This window comes from Pristis pectinata, chromosome 15 (genome assembly GCF_009764475.1).
Source record: "Pristis pectinata isolate sPriPec2 chromosome 15, sPriPec2.1.pri, whole genome shotgun sequence".
NCBI lineage: Eukaryota > Metazoa > Chordata > Chondrichthyes > Rhinopristiformes > Pristidae > Pristis > Pristis pectinata.
In genome coordinates, this window is record NC_067419.1 from 21,364,196 (window position 1) to 21,381,136 (window position 16,941).

Sequence of the window (16,941 nt, forward strand, 5' to 3'; positions counted from 1 at the left end):
CCTTGTCAAGTGACTTACTAAAGTTGATATAGACAACATCCACCACCCTGCCATCATCGGTCTCTATCGTTACCTTCTCAAAAAAAACTGTCAATTTGGTGAGGCAGCTTTCTCTCCCTCACAAAGCCAGGCTGACTATCCCTAATTTGTCCCTGCCTTTCCAAGTATATAAGTTCATGGGCCTGTGGTTACCTGGCTTATCCCTGTTTCCTTGTAAAATAAAGGAACAATATTAGCTGTCCTCCAGTTTTCTGATACCTTGCCTGCCCCTAGTGAGGATGCAAAAATCTCCGTCAGGGCCCCATCAATCTCCCTTTTTCCCCACTGCATTCTAGGATAGATCTCACCTAAACCGGAGGATTTATCCACCCTTATACGTTCCAAAACATCAAACGCCTCCACCTTCATAATACCTAGGTGTTCCAGCCAATCAACATATCCCTCCCTGAACTCACTATCCCCCATGTCCTTCGCTTGGTTAATACAGATAAGAACTATTTATTTAGGACCTTGCCCACACCCCCTGGCTCCACACACAGATTTAACCTTTGGTCCCAAAGGGTGCTTATGGTGGAACCTGACCTAAACAGCCAAATGTAAAAGTAATTTTAAAGCGTTTTAGGAGGAATTAATTTGTAATTAGTGAAACAAAGAAGTGTATTTGTACAGCATTGTACAATTTATAGACAATGACCTACCTCTAAATAATGCCTTCACATACTTGGTGCCAACCTGTAAATCCAACATTTTGCATACAGCTGGCTACCATAAATAACAATGTGATTACGCCTTGATAAGTTGTTCAAGTGAGCTTGGTTAAGTTATAAATATTCCCAGGAATATTGGGGATACTTCCTCTACCCCACAAAATTGTGCCATGTGATCTTTTGTGTCTACCATAGGCTATGGACTGGACTGTTACTTAATGATTGCTTCAAAAGGCTGCAAATCTTAAAGTAGGCATCTCTCTGTACTGGAGTGTCCGTCTAAACTTTTGTATTCAAGTCGTTGGATTGGATAACAGAGCAGTGTATTAGCATGCAGCATAGCAGCAGTTGATGTTGTAGGTAATGCTTGTAATCTAGTTGAAGTTAATCTGATCCAGCTGCAGAAATATAAATACCAGATGGAGGCAAGAAATTTTCTTTAAGGGGTGGAGGGATAAAGATCAGCTGAAGAGAGCTGAACCAAGTAGCAGAATTTATAGCACCATGGGTTGAAAAAGCTCAAAACATTTTGCAAAATGACACTTCCTGCTGGCTAGGCAAGAAATGAAGCAAATGGCAGCTTGGGACAAGCTACATGGTGATCCTGTTGAATACGAGAAAAAACACGAAAAGGAGAAAAATGGGGAAAATAACTTGTCCCAGCCCTGAAAAAAGAAGTGGCACATTTAAATGTGCAATCTTAATTTACAGTTTGGCACCAAGTACGTGAAGGCATTATTCATAGGCAAGTCATCCCAAGAAGGCAAATGGCAGTTTTCATAAGTGGGATTGGGTGGCTGGAGGAGTCTACTGAATTTTTTATTTAAAGATGTCATTTTAATATACGGCAAATAAATTGTACAATGATGTGGCAGGAGTAATGATTGATTCTGCTTATACAATAAAACTTTGGGTCATTTTTATCAGTTTAATGAGAATTTGCCAGGCATCCGTATTAGAAGAACATCATCAAATCCATAATCAGGGAAGTCTTTCAGCCCATTATGCCTGTGTTGACTCTTTGGAAAAATTTGTTAAATTGATTTCCCCCAAACCCATTTTATTCCCTGTGACCCCACAAGTTAGACCTCTCAGTGTAGGTCCAATTATATTTTGAAAGTTAATTCTAAGATCAGTTTGATTCTACCGCACTTTTAGTCGGTGTGTTAATGCAACAACTTCCTGCACAATGAAATTGTATTCATCTCTCCTCCAGTTCATTTTGTAAGTGTTTTAAATGCATAGATTCTGCTCACTGTTCCACTCTCTGGAGGAACTGGTTTCTTCTCAGTTGCTTACTGATATCCCCTCCCTCATCCCCTAATACTGAATATCACAATTGGGTTTTCTTTCAACATTATGAACCTTCCTTGAACCCTTCTAACCCACCACCCACAACTCCAGCCCCCACTCCACCCAATCCCACATATCCTCCTGGTAAACCCTTTACTTTCTTTCAACCATTGGTATCCCCCTAAAATCTGGTGCCCAGAATTTCACATCCAATTTCAGCTAAGGCCTAACCAGAAATTCAGAAAGCTTCAGTGTGACATTTGTCTTTTTCTACTGAATGCACTGTTTACAATAATCACTATCCTATCTTCTCACATCTTCTCAACTGGGCTTGTATTTCCAAAGATTTGTTTATTTAACCCTCTCAGATTCCTCTGATGATGGAAAATTATGAACTAATGTACATTGAGAAACAAGAACTCCGTGAGAAACCACATCTGTGGCAAACTAAGGTTAAGAATAATAGCAAATTTATATTGTTGCCAAGAAAAAAGGGAGGTCTGAGGATTGAACTAGTCTCAGGAAACCAGAACAAATAATCAAAAATTTGATAATATGGAAATAACTTGGCAAGAAATATAAATAAAATGAAGAGCTTCTATAGCTTTGTAAAAAGAATAGCAAAAATAAATTGGATCCCTGGAGATGGTGACAACAGAAATTGTAACGCAGAATAAAGAAATTCCTGGCACATTAAACAACTTTTGAATCTGTTTTCACTGCAGAAGATGCAGTAAGTGTAGCAGAAATGGAGGGGAACCCAGGGTCTAATGACATTAAGTAATTCAGATCACTAAAGAGAAAACATCAAAGAAAATAAGGAAACTAAAACCAGAAAAATCTTCTTGACCTGACAAATTACTAACCAGAATTCGAAAAGCTGCCAAAGCATTAGTGATGATCTTCACACGGCCAATTCATATCTTTGGAATCACTGCCATTTCCCTGGGGCAGGTTATCGACTATTTCAGCAATCTGCAGGAGGTTAGATTGCTGGAGTGCTGTTACACTGTGGAAGCCCCTGTCAACTTAGGAATCCAGAGCAAAGATAGCAGAAGTCAGAGCTTCCAGTGCAACATGTCTGTTGGGTGACTCCTGCCTGTGCTGTAATAGTGTTAAATGTGTGTTAACATGAAACTGGCCGCTACTTGAATGCTGGAATGGATGTGCTTCAGACCAAAAGTGAAGGCTAAAAGTGAAAGGTTAGAGCTAGACTTCCTGTTTCTCACAAATATTTATGGAGGCTTTTGGATAAAGTGAATCATACCTCAAGCATCTTGCTGTGCACAGTGATCAACTTTGTTCTGTGTTCTCTTCGAGAAGTGTAGGGATTTGACCTGGCAGCTGCAACTGTCAGATGCAGTGACTTTCTCCTTTAACAATTGAGATTAGCTCTTCTGCCAGGGCACGGCAGGTAGTAGTTGTGTATCTAATGTGAGAGGGGCACATGGTTCCTTGTTGCCAGGGGAGGTGGGGATAGGGGGGGGGTGGGCAGCTGAGGCAATAATGTTGCAAGGAATACATTTAAACCACTTGCCTGTTATGACAGAAAAAGTCTATGAAATGATGGGAGGAGGAGATAATTTATCCTGGGTGATCTCTGATCAAATCAATGGCCGCAGGGTTCTGTGGCAGCTGAGCCCTTGAGTGCCCAAACTCATTGCTCCAGAGGGATGGGCCCTCACTCTGGTAGGGTATGCTCTACACTCGGGATGTGGCTGAGTGAGTGTCCTGCAGCTGAAGAGGAGGAAGAGTATCAGTGAGCCTGTTGCAATGCATGTCATAGTCAAAGTTGAGTTTACTGTCATATACACAAGTACATGTATGCACAGGTGCAATGAGAAAACTTACTTGCAGCAGCATCACAGGCACATAGCATCAGATACACGACATTCACAAGAAAAACATAAATTAACAACATAAATTATACAAGAAAGGAACACAACACAAAAAAAGAAAAAGTCCATTGTAGTGTGGGAAAAAAAGGAAACAAAATCTATTGTACTAAGTTAAATAACTCGTTAAAAGAAAATGGTTAAAGAACTGGAAATGTATATTCACAAGAGATTCTGCAGATGCTGGAATTCTGGAGCAACACACACAAAATGCTGGAGGAACTCAGCAGGTCAGGCAGCTTCTATGGAGAGAAATACAATAGTCGATGTTTTGGGTCAAGACCCTTCATCAGGACTGGAAAAGAAGAGGGCAGAAGCCAGAATAAAATGGTAGGGGGAGGAGTGGCAGAAAGCTGGCAGCTGATAGTGAGTCCACGTGAGAGGGGGAAGGTAGGTGGGTGGGGGAGGGAGGGGTGAAAGGGAAAGGTGTAAGTAGCTAGGAGGTGATAGGTGGAAGAGGCAAAGGGCTAGAGAAGCAGGAATCCCATAGGAGAGTGCGGATGACATTTAGGGTGTACGTATGATTGCATTGGTGCAAGTGTTGGTGCTGTTTCATTGACATTGAGCAGTTGACCACTAAACTTTTTCCAACAGTGGGACAGACCTTCAAAGCATCACTTCAGGTATTCACCTCTCTGACCATCACCTCAGACACCCAATTCATTTTAGACATCAATGACCTCCTGCCCCTACCTTGCAAGCCCCCTATTGCATATCCCCATTGAGTAGGATCTCAAGATTAATATCAGTGAAATGGGGTGTCTGCTCTCTTTTCTGTGTTGCCTTTGGTCACAGTGCTTTCAAAGCCACAAAATATCCTCCAGCCACTGGTTGAACCCAGTGTTCATTTCCCCTTTAAGAGGTGCAGACATGATGTAAATTAACACAGGTTTTTTTTTGTTAGTGTGTCGAACTCCTGCAGTGTGTCTTAATACATACAGTAATGGGGAAAGTGTAGCAGTTGGTTCTTCCAAAGTGTAGAAGTATGAATACAGTGTTCAAAATAATAACATTGGGACAGCTTGGCAAAGGTTTCTTCCACAATACCATCTGACCATATGCAAATAAATGGCAAGGTCAGTTTAACACTACAGAATTGCACTGAAGTGCCAGCCTAGATTAGAAGCACAGGGAACAGAATACCAAAAATATAGCTGACCACATCTGATGAAAGATCAGCAGCCTGAAATGTTAACTCTGTTTCTATCTTCATAGAAGCTGACTGACCTTCTGAGTATTTCTAACATTTAAAAAAAAATTTATTTCAGATTTCCAGAATCTCCAGTACTTTGCTTCCAATAGAAAGATTTTTGAATTGAAAAGTTAGCTCAGTATTTCTTTCCTTGGGGACTGCTTGGCTTGCTGAATGTTTTAATCATGATTGCTGTCAATTCTTTTATGATTAAATGTTTTTGTTTAGAATGTATAAATAAGAACACTGCTGTGAACTAATGAAAATATTTAATGTTTCCCTTGTACAGTTAGTGGGTCAAGCAAATTTGCACATATTTGAAGATTGGTGTGGTGGCTCTGTTGATCAGCTCAGGAAAAATATTCACTTCCCCCTCTTCCCACATGTGAGTATTAATTATAGTTATGTTGGTAAGAAGAAGTTAGGACCAGTCATTTGTAATCTTAATAATCTTTACAAGTTATTATTACTTAGAGCATAGAACATATATAGAACATATATATATTAGAACATAGAACCTGTAGTGATATGACCTTTCTGAAAGAAAGAAAACCAAGCATGAGAAAAATTCTTTCACTCCAAGTTATGGCCCACAAGCACTCTAAATGCTTGTGTTTGATTCCAACTATTCCCTAAGCAGTTCTAAGGTGTACAGCATAAACATTTTTCCTCAATTATACGAAGTGGTAATGTGAGTTGTACTCTGCTTCAAAAACTTAGCATGCATGACCAATTTTTTTTCGCATTGTCTCTAATTATTTGCCCAGTGTATACCCCAGGCATTGATTAGCTTTTACGTGAGGCAGTTTTCCCTGATTTTGTTTACATAGTAGCTTGTACTTTGGTAGGAACTTTTAATTTGTTGAAAGAGTGAAATTATATTCTTGCAAGAAAAGCGTGAAATTTCTAAGTTGATACAAATGCATCCTTTCTTGAAAATAAAATGCCCCATTCATTGTGAAAATGGAAAAATGTCCACAAAAAATACCTGAATGTATTTAAACAAAAACTGCATCTTGTTTTAATTTTTAGTAACCTGTCACATTGGGTTATTTTCCTTCCATTCAATTCCATTGCTATTTTCACTTGATATATTTGTGGTCACTTTCATAAATCTTTTGTAAAAACAAGAGCAAATGGAATTTGTGAGCATGTAATAGTTTATAGCTTTATCTGCACTTGTCTGTTATCATGTAAGATTTAGTTTGAGAAAATTGCATAAGCAAACTCTTTGGTTTTGGTATTGGTATTGGTTTATTATTTTCACTTGTACCGAGGTACAGTGAAAAGCTTGTCTTACAAACTGATGGTACAGGTCAATTTATTACACAGTGCAGTTACATTGAGTCAGTACAGAGTGCATTGATGTAGTACAGGTAAAAAAAACAACAGTACAGAGTAAAGTGTCACAGCTACAGAGAAAGTGCAGTGCAATTAGGTGCAAGGTCGCAACAAGGTAGATCGTGAGGTCATAGTCCATCTCATTGTATAAGGGAACTGTTCAATAGTCTTATCACAGTGGGATAGAAGCTGTCCTTAAGTCTGGTGGTACATGCCCTCAGGCTCCTGTATCTTTTACCCAATGGAAGAGGAGAGAAGATAGAATGTCCCGGGTGAGTGGGGTCTTTGATTATGCTGGCTGCTACACCAAGACAACGAGAGGTAAAGACAGAGTCCAAGGAGGGGAGGCTGGGGTCCATGATGTGCTGGGCTGTGTCTACAACTCTCTGCAGCTTCTTGCGGTCTTGGGCAGAGCAGTTGCCGTACCAAGCCGTGATACATCCAGATAGGATGCTTTCTATGGTGCATCGCTAAAAGTTGGTGAGAGTCAAAGGGGACAAACCAAATTTCTTTAGCCTCCTGAGGAAGTAGAGGTGCTGGTGAGCTTTCTTGGCTGTGGCATCTATGTGATTTGACCAGGACAGGCTGTTGGTGATGTTCACTCCCAGGAACTTGAAGCTGTCAACCCTCTTGACCTCAGCATCATTGATGTAGACAGGTGCATGTACACCGCCCCCTTTCCTGAAGTCAATGACCAGCTCTTTAGTTTTTTTGACATTGAGGGAAAGATTGTTGTCATGACCCCATTCCACTAAGCTCTCTATCTTCTTCCTGTACTCCGACTCATCGCTGTTTGAGATACAGCCTACAATGGCGGTATCACCTGCAAACTTGTAGATGGAGTTAGAGCAGAATCTTGCCACACAATCGTGAGTGTATAGGGAGTAGAGTAGGAGGCTGAGGACGAAGCCTTGTGGGGCACCAATGTTGAGAATAATCGTGCCGGAGGTATTGCTGACTATCCTCACTGATTGCGGTCTGTTTGTTAGAAAGTCAAGGATCCAGTTACAGAGGGAGGTGTTGAGTCCTAGGTCTCGGAGTTTGGTGACAAGCTTGCTTGGAATTATTGTATTGAAGGCAGAGCTGTCGTCAATAAACAATAGTCTAATGTAGGTGTCTTTACTGTCCAGATGCTCCAGAGCTGGGTGTAGGGCCAGGGAGATGGCATCTGCTGTAGACCTGTTTCACCATTAACTCTTCCTGCTTCTGGCAAGAATGTTAAGTTGCCTAAACTGAGAGAATGGTACATGTGTGAAATCAGGAAGCACTTTAATACAAATCCTGAACCTACCTCCTCAAAATGCGAATCAATGGAAGCATTCATGATTAATAGATTTTTATTTTTTAATGATATGTTAAGGGATATACAGTGGTGGTTAGGGAGATGCAGATCAGATATGAATTGATTAAGTGTTAGAAAGCCAATTTGTGTATCCAAGAGGAATCGAGGCAAGTACGGGGGAAGAGTACAAGTGCTGAGCTGGGAAAGATGCATGTCATTCGACTGTTGTTTGGGGGGGTGGGGGGGATGGTGAAGAGACTGAAAATTTCTTGAAAATAAAAGTGTGTTTTCTTCACCTCTATTGTTTACTTGCATTATTGTAAGATAGACAAGATGAAGAGAAGACATCAGAATTAATTTGAATTATAAAGTTGAATTGGCCTTTAACTAATTATGAAAGTGCTCATGAACCAGAGATTTGAAAAATGTTTGTGCTAGTAATCCTGACTAACACAGACCACTTTATTTGATTGATCTTCCTGTTTTGTGAACATCATTTCATTTCCAGACACGGACTGTGGTCAAGAAGTTGGCAGTGGCACCAAGATGGACCAACTATGGGCTCAGGATATTTGGCTACATTCATCCCTATGCGGAAAGTAAGTTAGCTTCTCTGTTGGTTCTTGTCTCTGCCACCACAGTAAGAATCCTATTTCCTGAAGTCAGCATTGCTTTTCAAGTGAGTAGTGCACAACCCCTATTTACTTTCTAAAAAATACAAAAAATAAATGCTTTTTAAACAAGTGTACAGAGCAAACTGTTTTGGTATTCTGCTAACCTTCCAGTTATTTAAACAACATATTAGTAATGTAGCAAGGATATGCTGCTGGAAGTTTATCTGGTTGTAATGCTTTAAGTTTCCATTTTGGGTATTGCAGTGCAAAGTTTTGCTTCTTAAGAAAATGAATTATAATAAAAAATAAAATCTTCTGAACTCTGGAAATTTGGGGAGACTGCTATTTAATATGCCATGTTATCATTGAACTTTGTATTTCCAGTACTACATGCTTGGAGTGTGAAGAAGTTAGCAGTCAAACCGCCCCTCTCCCCTTGGATTGATCCAGATCTGTTAAGTGTTATAGGTGAAGGGCCAATCTGCTGTGTTAATTTAATGGGTAAAGGATTATAGACAATAAATAAGATTATAATAAAAATATTATATTAAATATAATTTTTACAGATGAAAGATGACTTCTTAACCTTTGAGTGTTAGAATTATGTGAATTATGTCCTTTAAATAAAAGTTGTTTAATTTGTTCCTCATTTTGAGCCTTAATAGGTCTTCAGATGGACTTTATCCTTATTATGTTAAGTTAAAGAATTGCAAACAATAATAATGAAATCTTGATTTTGCATGAATGCACTATTGGCTAATTAAAGGTTTGCAGTATCTCTACTATATTTTGCTTGGACCCCTTTAATGAAATCTGTGCAGTTATTTGATTTATTGTCATCTACATAACAAATTTTTTCTACAGTTGTTACTAGCAAACAATGACCATTTTATTTGTTTATATGAGAACAGCCATTGCACTTCAAAGAGAAGTAATTTCATTGTGTGATGGGTGGTCATATATTATCAAATGACTTTTTGCCAATTTAGTGAAATAAAGAAATAGTTCAAAAGGAAACAATCTGTTGCTTTTATGGTAAGGAAACAGTTAAATAAATAACCTTGGAATGAACAGAATGAGCAATACCATATATTAGGAGACATGGAATTCTTGCCAAGTGTGAAAAATCCATTCTCCCTGATTAGAGCTGGGTCAGAAGTAGAAATACCTTGAGCAGTCTTGGTTCATTTGTTGGTGATTGAATCTACTGTATAAACAGTAAAAGCAGTTTACCATATAAGAAAGATTCACATTTATATAGCAGCTTTCAAGTGATTTTTCAGGACACCCAAAGCATTTTGCTTCCAGCGAAGATCTTTTTGAAGTGTAGTTATGGTTATAATATGTTTGTCCTTTCTGCTGAGATGGTTTCTTGTGAGGTTCACGTGTTTTGGAGGGCAAAGCATCACATACCTGTCCTTCCTCACTTTTATTGAAACTATTCTCATTCTGGAATGTTGTTGATATTGGGTTAAAATATCAAAGCTTGTTCATGAGACAGGAAGAAGAAAATCTGTTCTTCTTAAAGAAATGTTATATAGATGCATGCATTGATATTTTGAGGAGATCCCTACTATTATGACGTTGAAGGTAAACCAATAGATACTTTTGATGTAGAGTAATTATTATTACAAAAGCAATCATCACAGTTAATTTGTGCCAGGAGATCACACGACAGTACAACAACATAATGTTTAATTAGTCTGCTCTTGTTTTAAAGTATTGCCCAGAAGATGTTACTTTTGACAAGTCTTTGATCTTTTAAATTCTGAATGCATGAATTAAAAACAAAGTTAGCCCAACTGGGCCAAGCTAGTGTTCCTGTAATAAACCAAAATAATATATACAAGTCAAATATACCAATAGTCCTCCAGTATGGTGTGGTACATAATAGGAGGATGTAAGATTGTGGATATTCGTTACTAGACAGTTAATTCCAGCCTTGTCTCTATGGCCAAGGATGAGGGGTAGGTACCTCTTTGTAGGAAGTGAAAAGGAACAACTGGAAAGATCCCATGGATATCTTTTTGTGTGTACTTATAATCAGTAGACAAGTGGAATTGTCGAAGCCCAAGGAATAAATCTGATGTGACTCATGAGTGCATGCACTTCCTGCTGTGATTTTTAGGCCTAAAGACCATCTTGGTCTCAAGTTCGTTGTGATTGGTGCTCCATTCTCAACGAAGGCAACAGTAGGGACAGAGGTATTCCTAATCATAAGCAAATGACTTGTGCTTTGGGTGGGTTTAAGATAAGAATAGGATTGGATCCATTGTGATAATTTCCTCTCTTTTCAGAGTCAAACAATCTAACATGCACTTATTATTTATATTCTTAATTCATATGTAAAACAAAACGAAATGCTTTGTCAGAGGGTTAGTCCTCCCCATGAGTTCATATCTAGCACAAATGTAAAGTTAATTATTCTTAATGTTCCATGTTTCAGGTGCATTTCAGTTTGCTGTGGCTTCCGATGATAATTCTGAGTTTTGGCTAAGTGCAGATGACAACCCTTCAAATGTCACACTATTGGCAAGAGTTGGAAAGGTATGATTTTGGCTCATGCTCCTAGGCCTAAATTAAATGCTTGTTTAACCCAAGACACAATGATATTGAACTGTTTCTTTTTGGTCCTAATCGTATTTAGTCAGCTTCCTAATGGAAGCAACAAGCCAGCACGCATCGGGGAAGTAATAATCATGCTCAGTTCATTGGAACTGGAGAAATAAATTCAATTGGTGAGAAGTGGGTTGTTAACGAAAACGGTGAGTATTAGTGGGGCCTGTGTCCCATTTAAGCTGGTGGAAGTCCTTGAGTAATTTTTGCTCAGACCTCGTTGTCATCATTAGAATGACTAGCCAAAGTGAACCCTCTTGCTGCTGGGTTTAACGCTGATATGTGCTCCTCACTTCTTAAGAGTAATTGGCAGCAATTAGAAGCATTCCGTATAGGACAGTATTACAGCAGAAAATGCAAGATCTTGTGCAACTCATAATTAGTATTGTGTTCTTTGATTAGCAAATGCATCTCTAGAGGCACTGGTGGGCAACATGGAAAGGAGAAGAGATGTTCTCTATTCTCATTGATGGACGGAAGCTTTCTAGCAATATGGTTGAATGCCCTTAGCTTCAATATACTACTGCTATTTAGATATTGTAGGCATGAGGGGTGCGGTTATGGGTCTTGGGATCACAATTTGCTACTCCCTCAGAACTCGTACCTCTGCCAATCCATTTGCTATTAGCTGTTAGTCAAAAACTGCTGCCATTTATGGAAAGAAGGTGTAATCCAAATTCTCATCCCTGAGCAATTCAGAGTCCTGCATCATGGCCATCTGCAACCACTGAAAGTCAACAGCCTCAATTAACCACTTGGAGCTGCAGGGAGAGCATTGTGCAGGAGCAGTAGTAAATGCAAAGGTGCACAAAAAAACATTAATGGGAAGCTGAAGGATGATTAGTCTATGTTGCTGTGATCAGTGTTTCTTCAGGTTCTTTAAATGATAGAAGTATAAAAGAAGTATGGAAAGTTGGTAGTGTAGGGTGATATTTCTGTGATTTGAGATTCAGGGAGAATGATGATGAGTTGCAGAGAGGAGGGTAAAACAGACCAGCAGTAGAAATGGACCATTCAGAGAGAACATTCATTGGAATCACAGCCAAATTAGCTGGTTATAGGTCCCTGTAAAGGACTTGCTACAATTTGCACCTTGTAAAGATTTGCACCTTGCCACAATTTCAACAGTCTCCAGTTTCCTGTCCATTAGTTAACACTGTGTGGATGGATGAAGACCAGCTTGCAGGATAGATGTCAAAGCAGCATTGCACAAGGACTGGCATCACCTACTGCCCACACTCCATACTTTCACACGAAGGGTATACACGTCACACACATAATCTTGCACTGTCTGATTTAATGGGTGATTTAAGTGTGAAAAAACAAACTTTGTGTCCTCAAAATTTTGAAGCACTTTGCTGTGAGGGAACAAAATAGTGATAGAAAGCCCAATTTCTTCGCCTTTGGCTCTGCACATAATGCCTCCTGTAGTATTTATTTTGCTGTGCTACGAAAGTTACAGCAAAGCTGCACACAGGAAAATATTGACAGGAAACTTCATTTTCAACAACATATGGTAAAGTAAGTATAGCTCTCTCTAGCAGGCAGACAAATTACAAACTAGTTACAACATTTAATTGCTGTGGTGAGATAACAGTATAGCAATATAAACTCAAAAGTTCAATGCCAACCTCATTTCTAGTCAGAAATAGCAAGTAACAATGTTAATGAATTATGGAATTCTTTTGAAGTTAATGAAATATTTTTAATTGGTGTTGGAGCAGGAGCATTGGTGTAGGAGCCGTGGTGAGAAGGACACAGGGGATAGAAGTAGATGTAGATTATGAAGTCCTGCATGCAACCTAGCCTACAGCTCGGTAAGAATAGGAGCACCATCAGGTCAGGACATTATTGAAACTAATCCGGCATAAAGAAAAGCATACTCAGTCAAACACAAATAGCAAAATCTCAAGAGATTTTCCACATTGTGAGGTTGGGAATTTTGTTTTGGCCCTTTTTGTGCATCATGGGCCAAAGGGCCTGTACTGTGCTGTACTGTTCTGTGTTAATTTCATTACAGTTCACTATTGGAAAATGGGGAATTTTTAGCAGCCCACACCTATGTGAGTGAATTTTACCTGAGGCAAGAATTTCATGTAACATTCAAATAATGTATCATTCTTCTGATTTCTAACATAGACTGGTAAAGAGTGGACAGCCCCAGGAGAATTTGGGAAATTTCAAAGTCAAATCTCCAATCCTGTACAGTAGGTATTATTTTTCAAATAGTGACATCATTTCTCTTATGTAATTTCTGTTTAAGATTATCTGTTTTTCAGAGACAAGACTGCAGTTTTATTTGAAATGTTGTCCTTTCACAGACTGCAGTTTTAAAATGTTATTTAACAGTTTGTCATCATTGAAATATTGAAAAAAATGATTAGCTATTATCTGCACAGGTTAACTTATAGTAATATCCTTTATAAAACTGTAAAATCCCAAAAGAACAAGCTGCAAAGATTGGTCAAACTTTGTTAAATAAAATAGAATAATGATTGTTGTTCATGATTATTAATTCCAAATAATACTTTTAATCATCTTTTAAAAATATTCCAAAAGAATTGTGTTAGCTGCATTCAGAGAAAATGGGAATTGAAACTGTGAGACAAGTTTCTCAGAGGACTCTCTGATCACTGTTCATTGTGTTATCAAAGTTTTAAGAATATATGCATTATTGAATGTTACACCCTGGATGGCAGTCACTGTAGCATTTACTATGTGAACAATGGGCACTCCCAGAACTCTACTCAACTGTGGCAGGAAAATGGTTGCTATTTTGGAAAGAAAACAAAGTTGCACAACAGGATCATAATCTGACCCACTTAAAGTACTTTGCAAATTGAGAAAACACATTCAGAACTGGTGAGGAGTTGGTGCATTAAGTTGGTAGCTGGTACAGACACTGGATTTGTAAGGGAAAGTTGTAAGTGCTGCGCATGTACTACCAGAGGAAAACTTTGTTAGTTTTAATGTATTCAAGAATCTAAATTTTAGCTAACATTAATGTGTAGAAAAATCATCAAATCATTAGCAATATTATCATGATTTATTTAATTGAAAATAACACTTAATTTATACTAAGCAATCTAAACGCAGTTTCTCCCCATCTCTTTTCCTCTTCTCCTTAACAATTCTCTTCTCAGCAAATAATTCCACCCTTTCTCCTCATGACTATTCTTATCCACATTGCTCTGGTTCTGCTTCTTGGTCATTGAGTCCTCTCATAAATAGGATATGGGATGAAGAAATGAGGCAGCTGGAAATAATTTTGCTTTTTAATGGAACTAGAAGAGAAATTGAGAAACATTAGAGAAAATGTGGAACAATAAAGCTTCAATAAGGAACATGCAATAAATAATGAATAGAATTGGAACAGAATGGAATGAGCTAAAAAGATGTATTTTCTAACTTCTAACAGTGTATTTGTACGGGTGTCAGCTGTGCCCCCATGAGGTAATGACCTTTTTGTTTTAACGAAAAGGTTGGAATTTTCAAATGGCTGTTTATGTGAAGGATATCATAGAGCTCACCTCAATTTGACTCTTAGGTTGCAGTAGAGGTGAAACGAACCCCATGTTGTGCCTTACTAAAAAAATTAGCAATCAATCACCATATGACTTTCAAGCAATTAATGTACTGTGTGCTGCTGAGAACAGATACAATGCTTGAAGATGTCTTTGTGTTTGTTTTTTACTTACGGTGTCAATATTCTTTTTCTATTCACTTTCTGCAGGTTGTCATCCTCCAGGAGATACTACTTTGAGGTCCTCCATAAAGCAAAATAGCCAAGGGAACAGATCATGTAGAAGTTGCTGTAAGTTTTTGTTGCTTAACCATTATCATAACGCCAGAAAAAATCTTTTGCAATAGCTTTCTTATTATATGCAGAAGTAATACATTAAAAATCTGTAAAAGTATTGAATTTGAAGCTTTGATATGGTTGAGATTGTATAGTAATAACAGTTCATGGGTCCCATTCCTCATAAAGAGGATTGTCAAATCTTTCTTTCAACTCCGGTATTTTTCAGAGGCTGATCCCCAATTTATAAGTAATCAGTAGTTCACTTGTGAATGGTCAATGTCTGGGTATTTATGCTGGGAGTTTGCCAATTAATTGTCATTTGCTCTCTGACTATTGGGCTTTCCGTTGGTGTAGGTTATCCTGTTTTTGTTCTTTGATCTGTTCAGTGCTGAGAGGTTATCCTCTTCTGTCTATCTGTTAGTTTCTTGGGGTGGTGGTTCTATTTGCCATATATTTAGCTGATGATTGTGCTTTTTGGGAGTGTGCATTGAGCTGATTATAATGGGAAAGAATTGCTGTTGGCATCAGTCCTTAAGATGCTTCATGGTTCCTTACATTTCTGCTTTTGTCATCACCTGTTTATAGAATTGTTAGGGATACATAGTGACGGAGAAAGGCTTCCCTGAGCATCAAGACTGGTATTTTCTGCTTTGTAGCAGGTTATGGGTTGACATTGTGCTTCCTGCATTACATTTATTCAGAATCCCACAGCGGTCACATGTTAAAATTGTCATCCCACTCTTCAGATGCATTAATGGCCTTTTCTCTTCTGTCTTTAATCTCCTTACAACCTCCAAAATCTCATCTTTCCTCATTTTTAACCTCTTGCAAATTGCCGTTTGTATTCCCTCCATCATCATCTGGGCTTTCAATTGCTTGGGTTGTAGGTTTATGAATTCTCTCCTTAAACCTCTCTGCTTCTATCCCTCCCTATGAACGTACAAAGTACAAGCAGAAGCAGGAGGAGGCCACTCACTGACCCAAACCTGCTCTGACACTTAATAAAATTATTGCTTTATGATGCTCTTTAAAAATCCACAATTTTGGCTGAAGCTTTGGTCTTTTATCCTAATACCTTGATGTTTTAGTATGGCTTGGTGTCAAAGTTTGTTTAAGTATAATTATGAAGCACCCTGGAACCTTTTGCTATGTTAAGGATATAGTTAAAGTTCCAGTGGTTGAGTTTTAAAGTTTGAGATTTTTGAGCTACAGGATATATCATCAGTGATTTATATCCTGGTTTCTGAGAATACTTGATATTGTCAAAAGCTTTAGCTTATGCCAGGGATTTGATGGTGAACTTTTCAAAATTTTGGATGTGTTGGCTCTGCAAATATATTTTGTCCCTTGTCCTGGCACAGAGACAATATTATCTCTAATCTGGCACCTGAGAACTTGGATAGCAAAAGTGTTAGATATTTGTCCCTTTTGGCCAATTAATAGAATGTTCTTATGTGAGTTATCTCCTTTGTTCAAGCCTGGGATATCTTTAGAAGCAGGAGGAGATTATTTGACTCTACTGTTCAGTTAAGGCCAGGGGAAACATCAATTCCATATCCCCCTATTAAGCTCCTTATGAATCTCGTATTTTTAAGTGAGTTCATATCTTTAATTTGAGAGTGCAGGCTTAGTCTGCTCGACCTCTCCTTGTATGACAAAGCCACCATCCCAGAGATCAATCTGCTGAAGGATCAAAGGTCTCGTAAAGGGAGCAGTTTTAACAAATGCCAATGTTCTGGATTATATTGCAGTACTTCCATTTAAAATGCATAATTTTGCAGACCCTTTCAATCTTTCTCTGCTAAGGCAGGCAAATTAGGGGGGGATTGATTGGCAGTTCTGCTTCTGAGTTTGCACTGTGCATCGCTATGCAAAATTCAGTATGATTGAAAATATTCATTTGTTTTTCTGGCCTGGCATTGAGTCCTTGTGTTTTTTGTGGGAACCCTATTATAGGCAGTGAATGTTTCCGTGGGTACCCTATTATAGGCAGTGGGTGTTTCTGTGGGTACCCTATTATAGTCTGTGAGTGTTTCTGTGGGTGCCCTATTATAGGCAGTGTTTCTGTGGGTGCCCTGTTATAGGCAGTATTTCTGTGGGTACCCTATTATAGGCGGTGAGTGTTTCTGTGGGTACCCTATTATAGGCAGCGAGTGCTTTTTGTGGGTGCCCTTTATAGGCAGTGAGTGTTTCTGTGGG

The 16,941-nt window shown here is 38.6% G+C and overlaps 1 protein-coding gene across 1 annotated transcript in view; it reads left to right on the forward strand.

Moving 5' to 3' along the window:
• Positions 1-16,941, forward strand: part of b4galnt3b (beta-1,4-N-acetyl-galactosaminyl transferase 3b) — a 117,736-nt gene that overhangs the window by 59,132 nt on the left and 41,663 nt on the right. Inside the window, 6 exon segments of the mRNA XM_052030002.1 lie at positions 5,377-5,472; positions 8,219-8,309; positions 10,771-10,871; positions 13,080-13,147; positions 14,674-14,722; positions 14,725-14,754. Coding sequence (XP_051885962.1) covers positions 5,377-5,472; positions 8,219-8,309; positions 10,771-10,871; positions 13,080-13,147; positions 14,674-14,722; positions 14,725-14,754 — 435 coding nt within the window.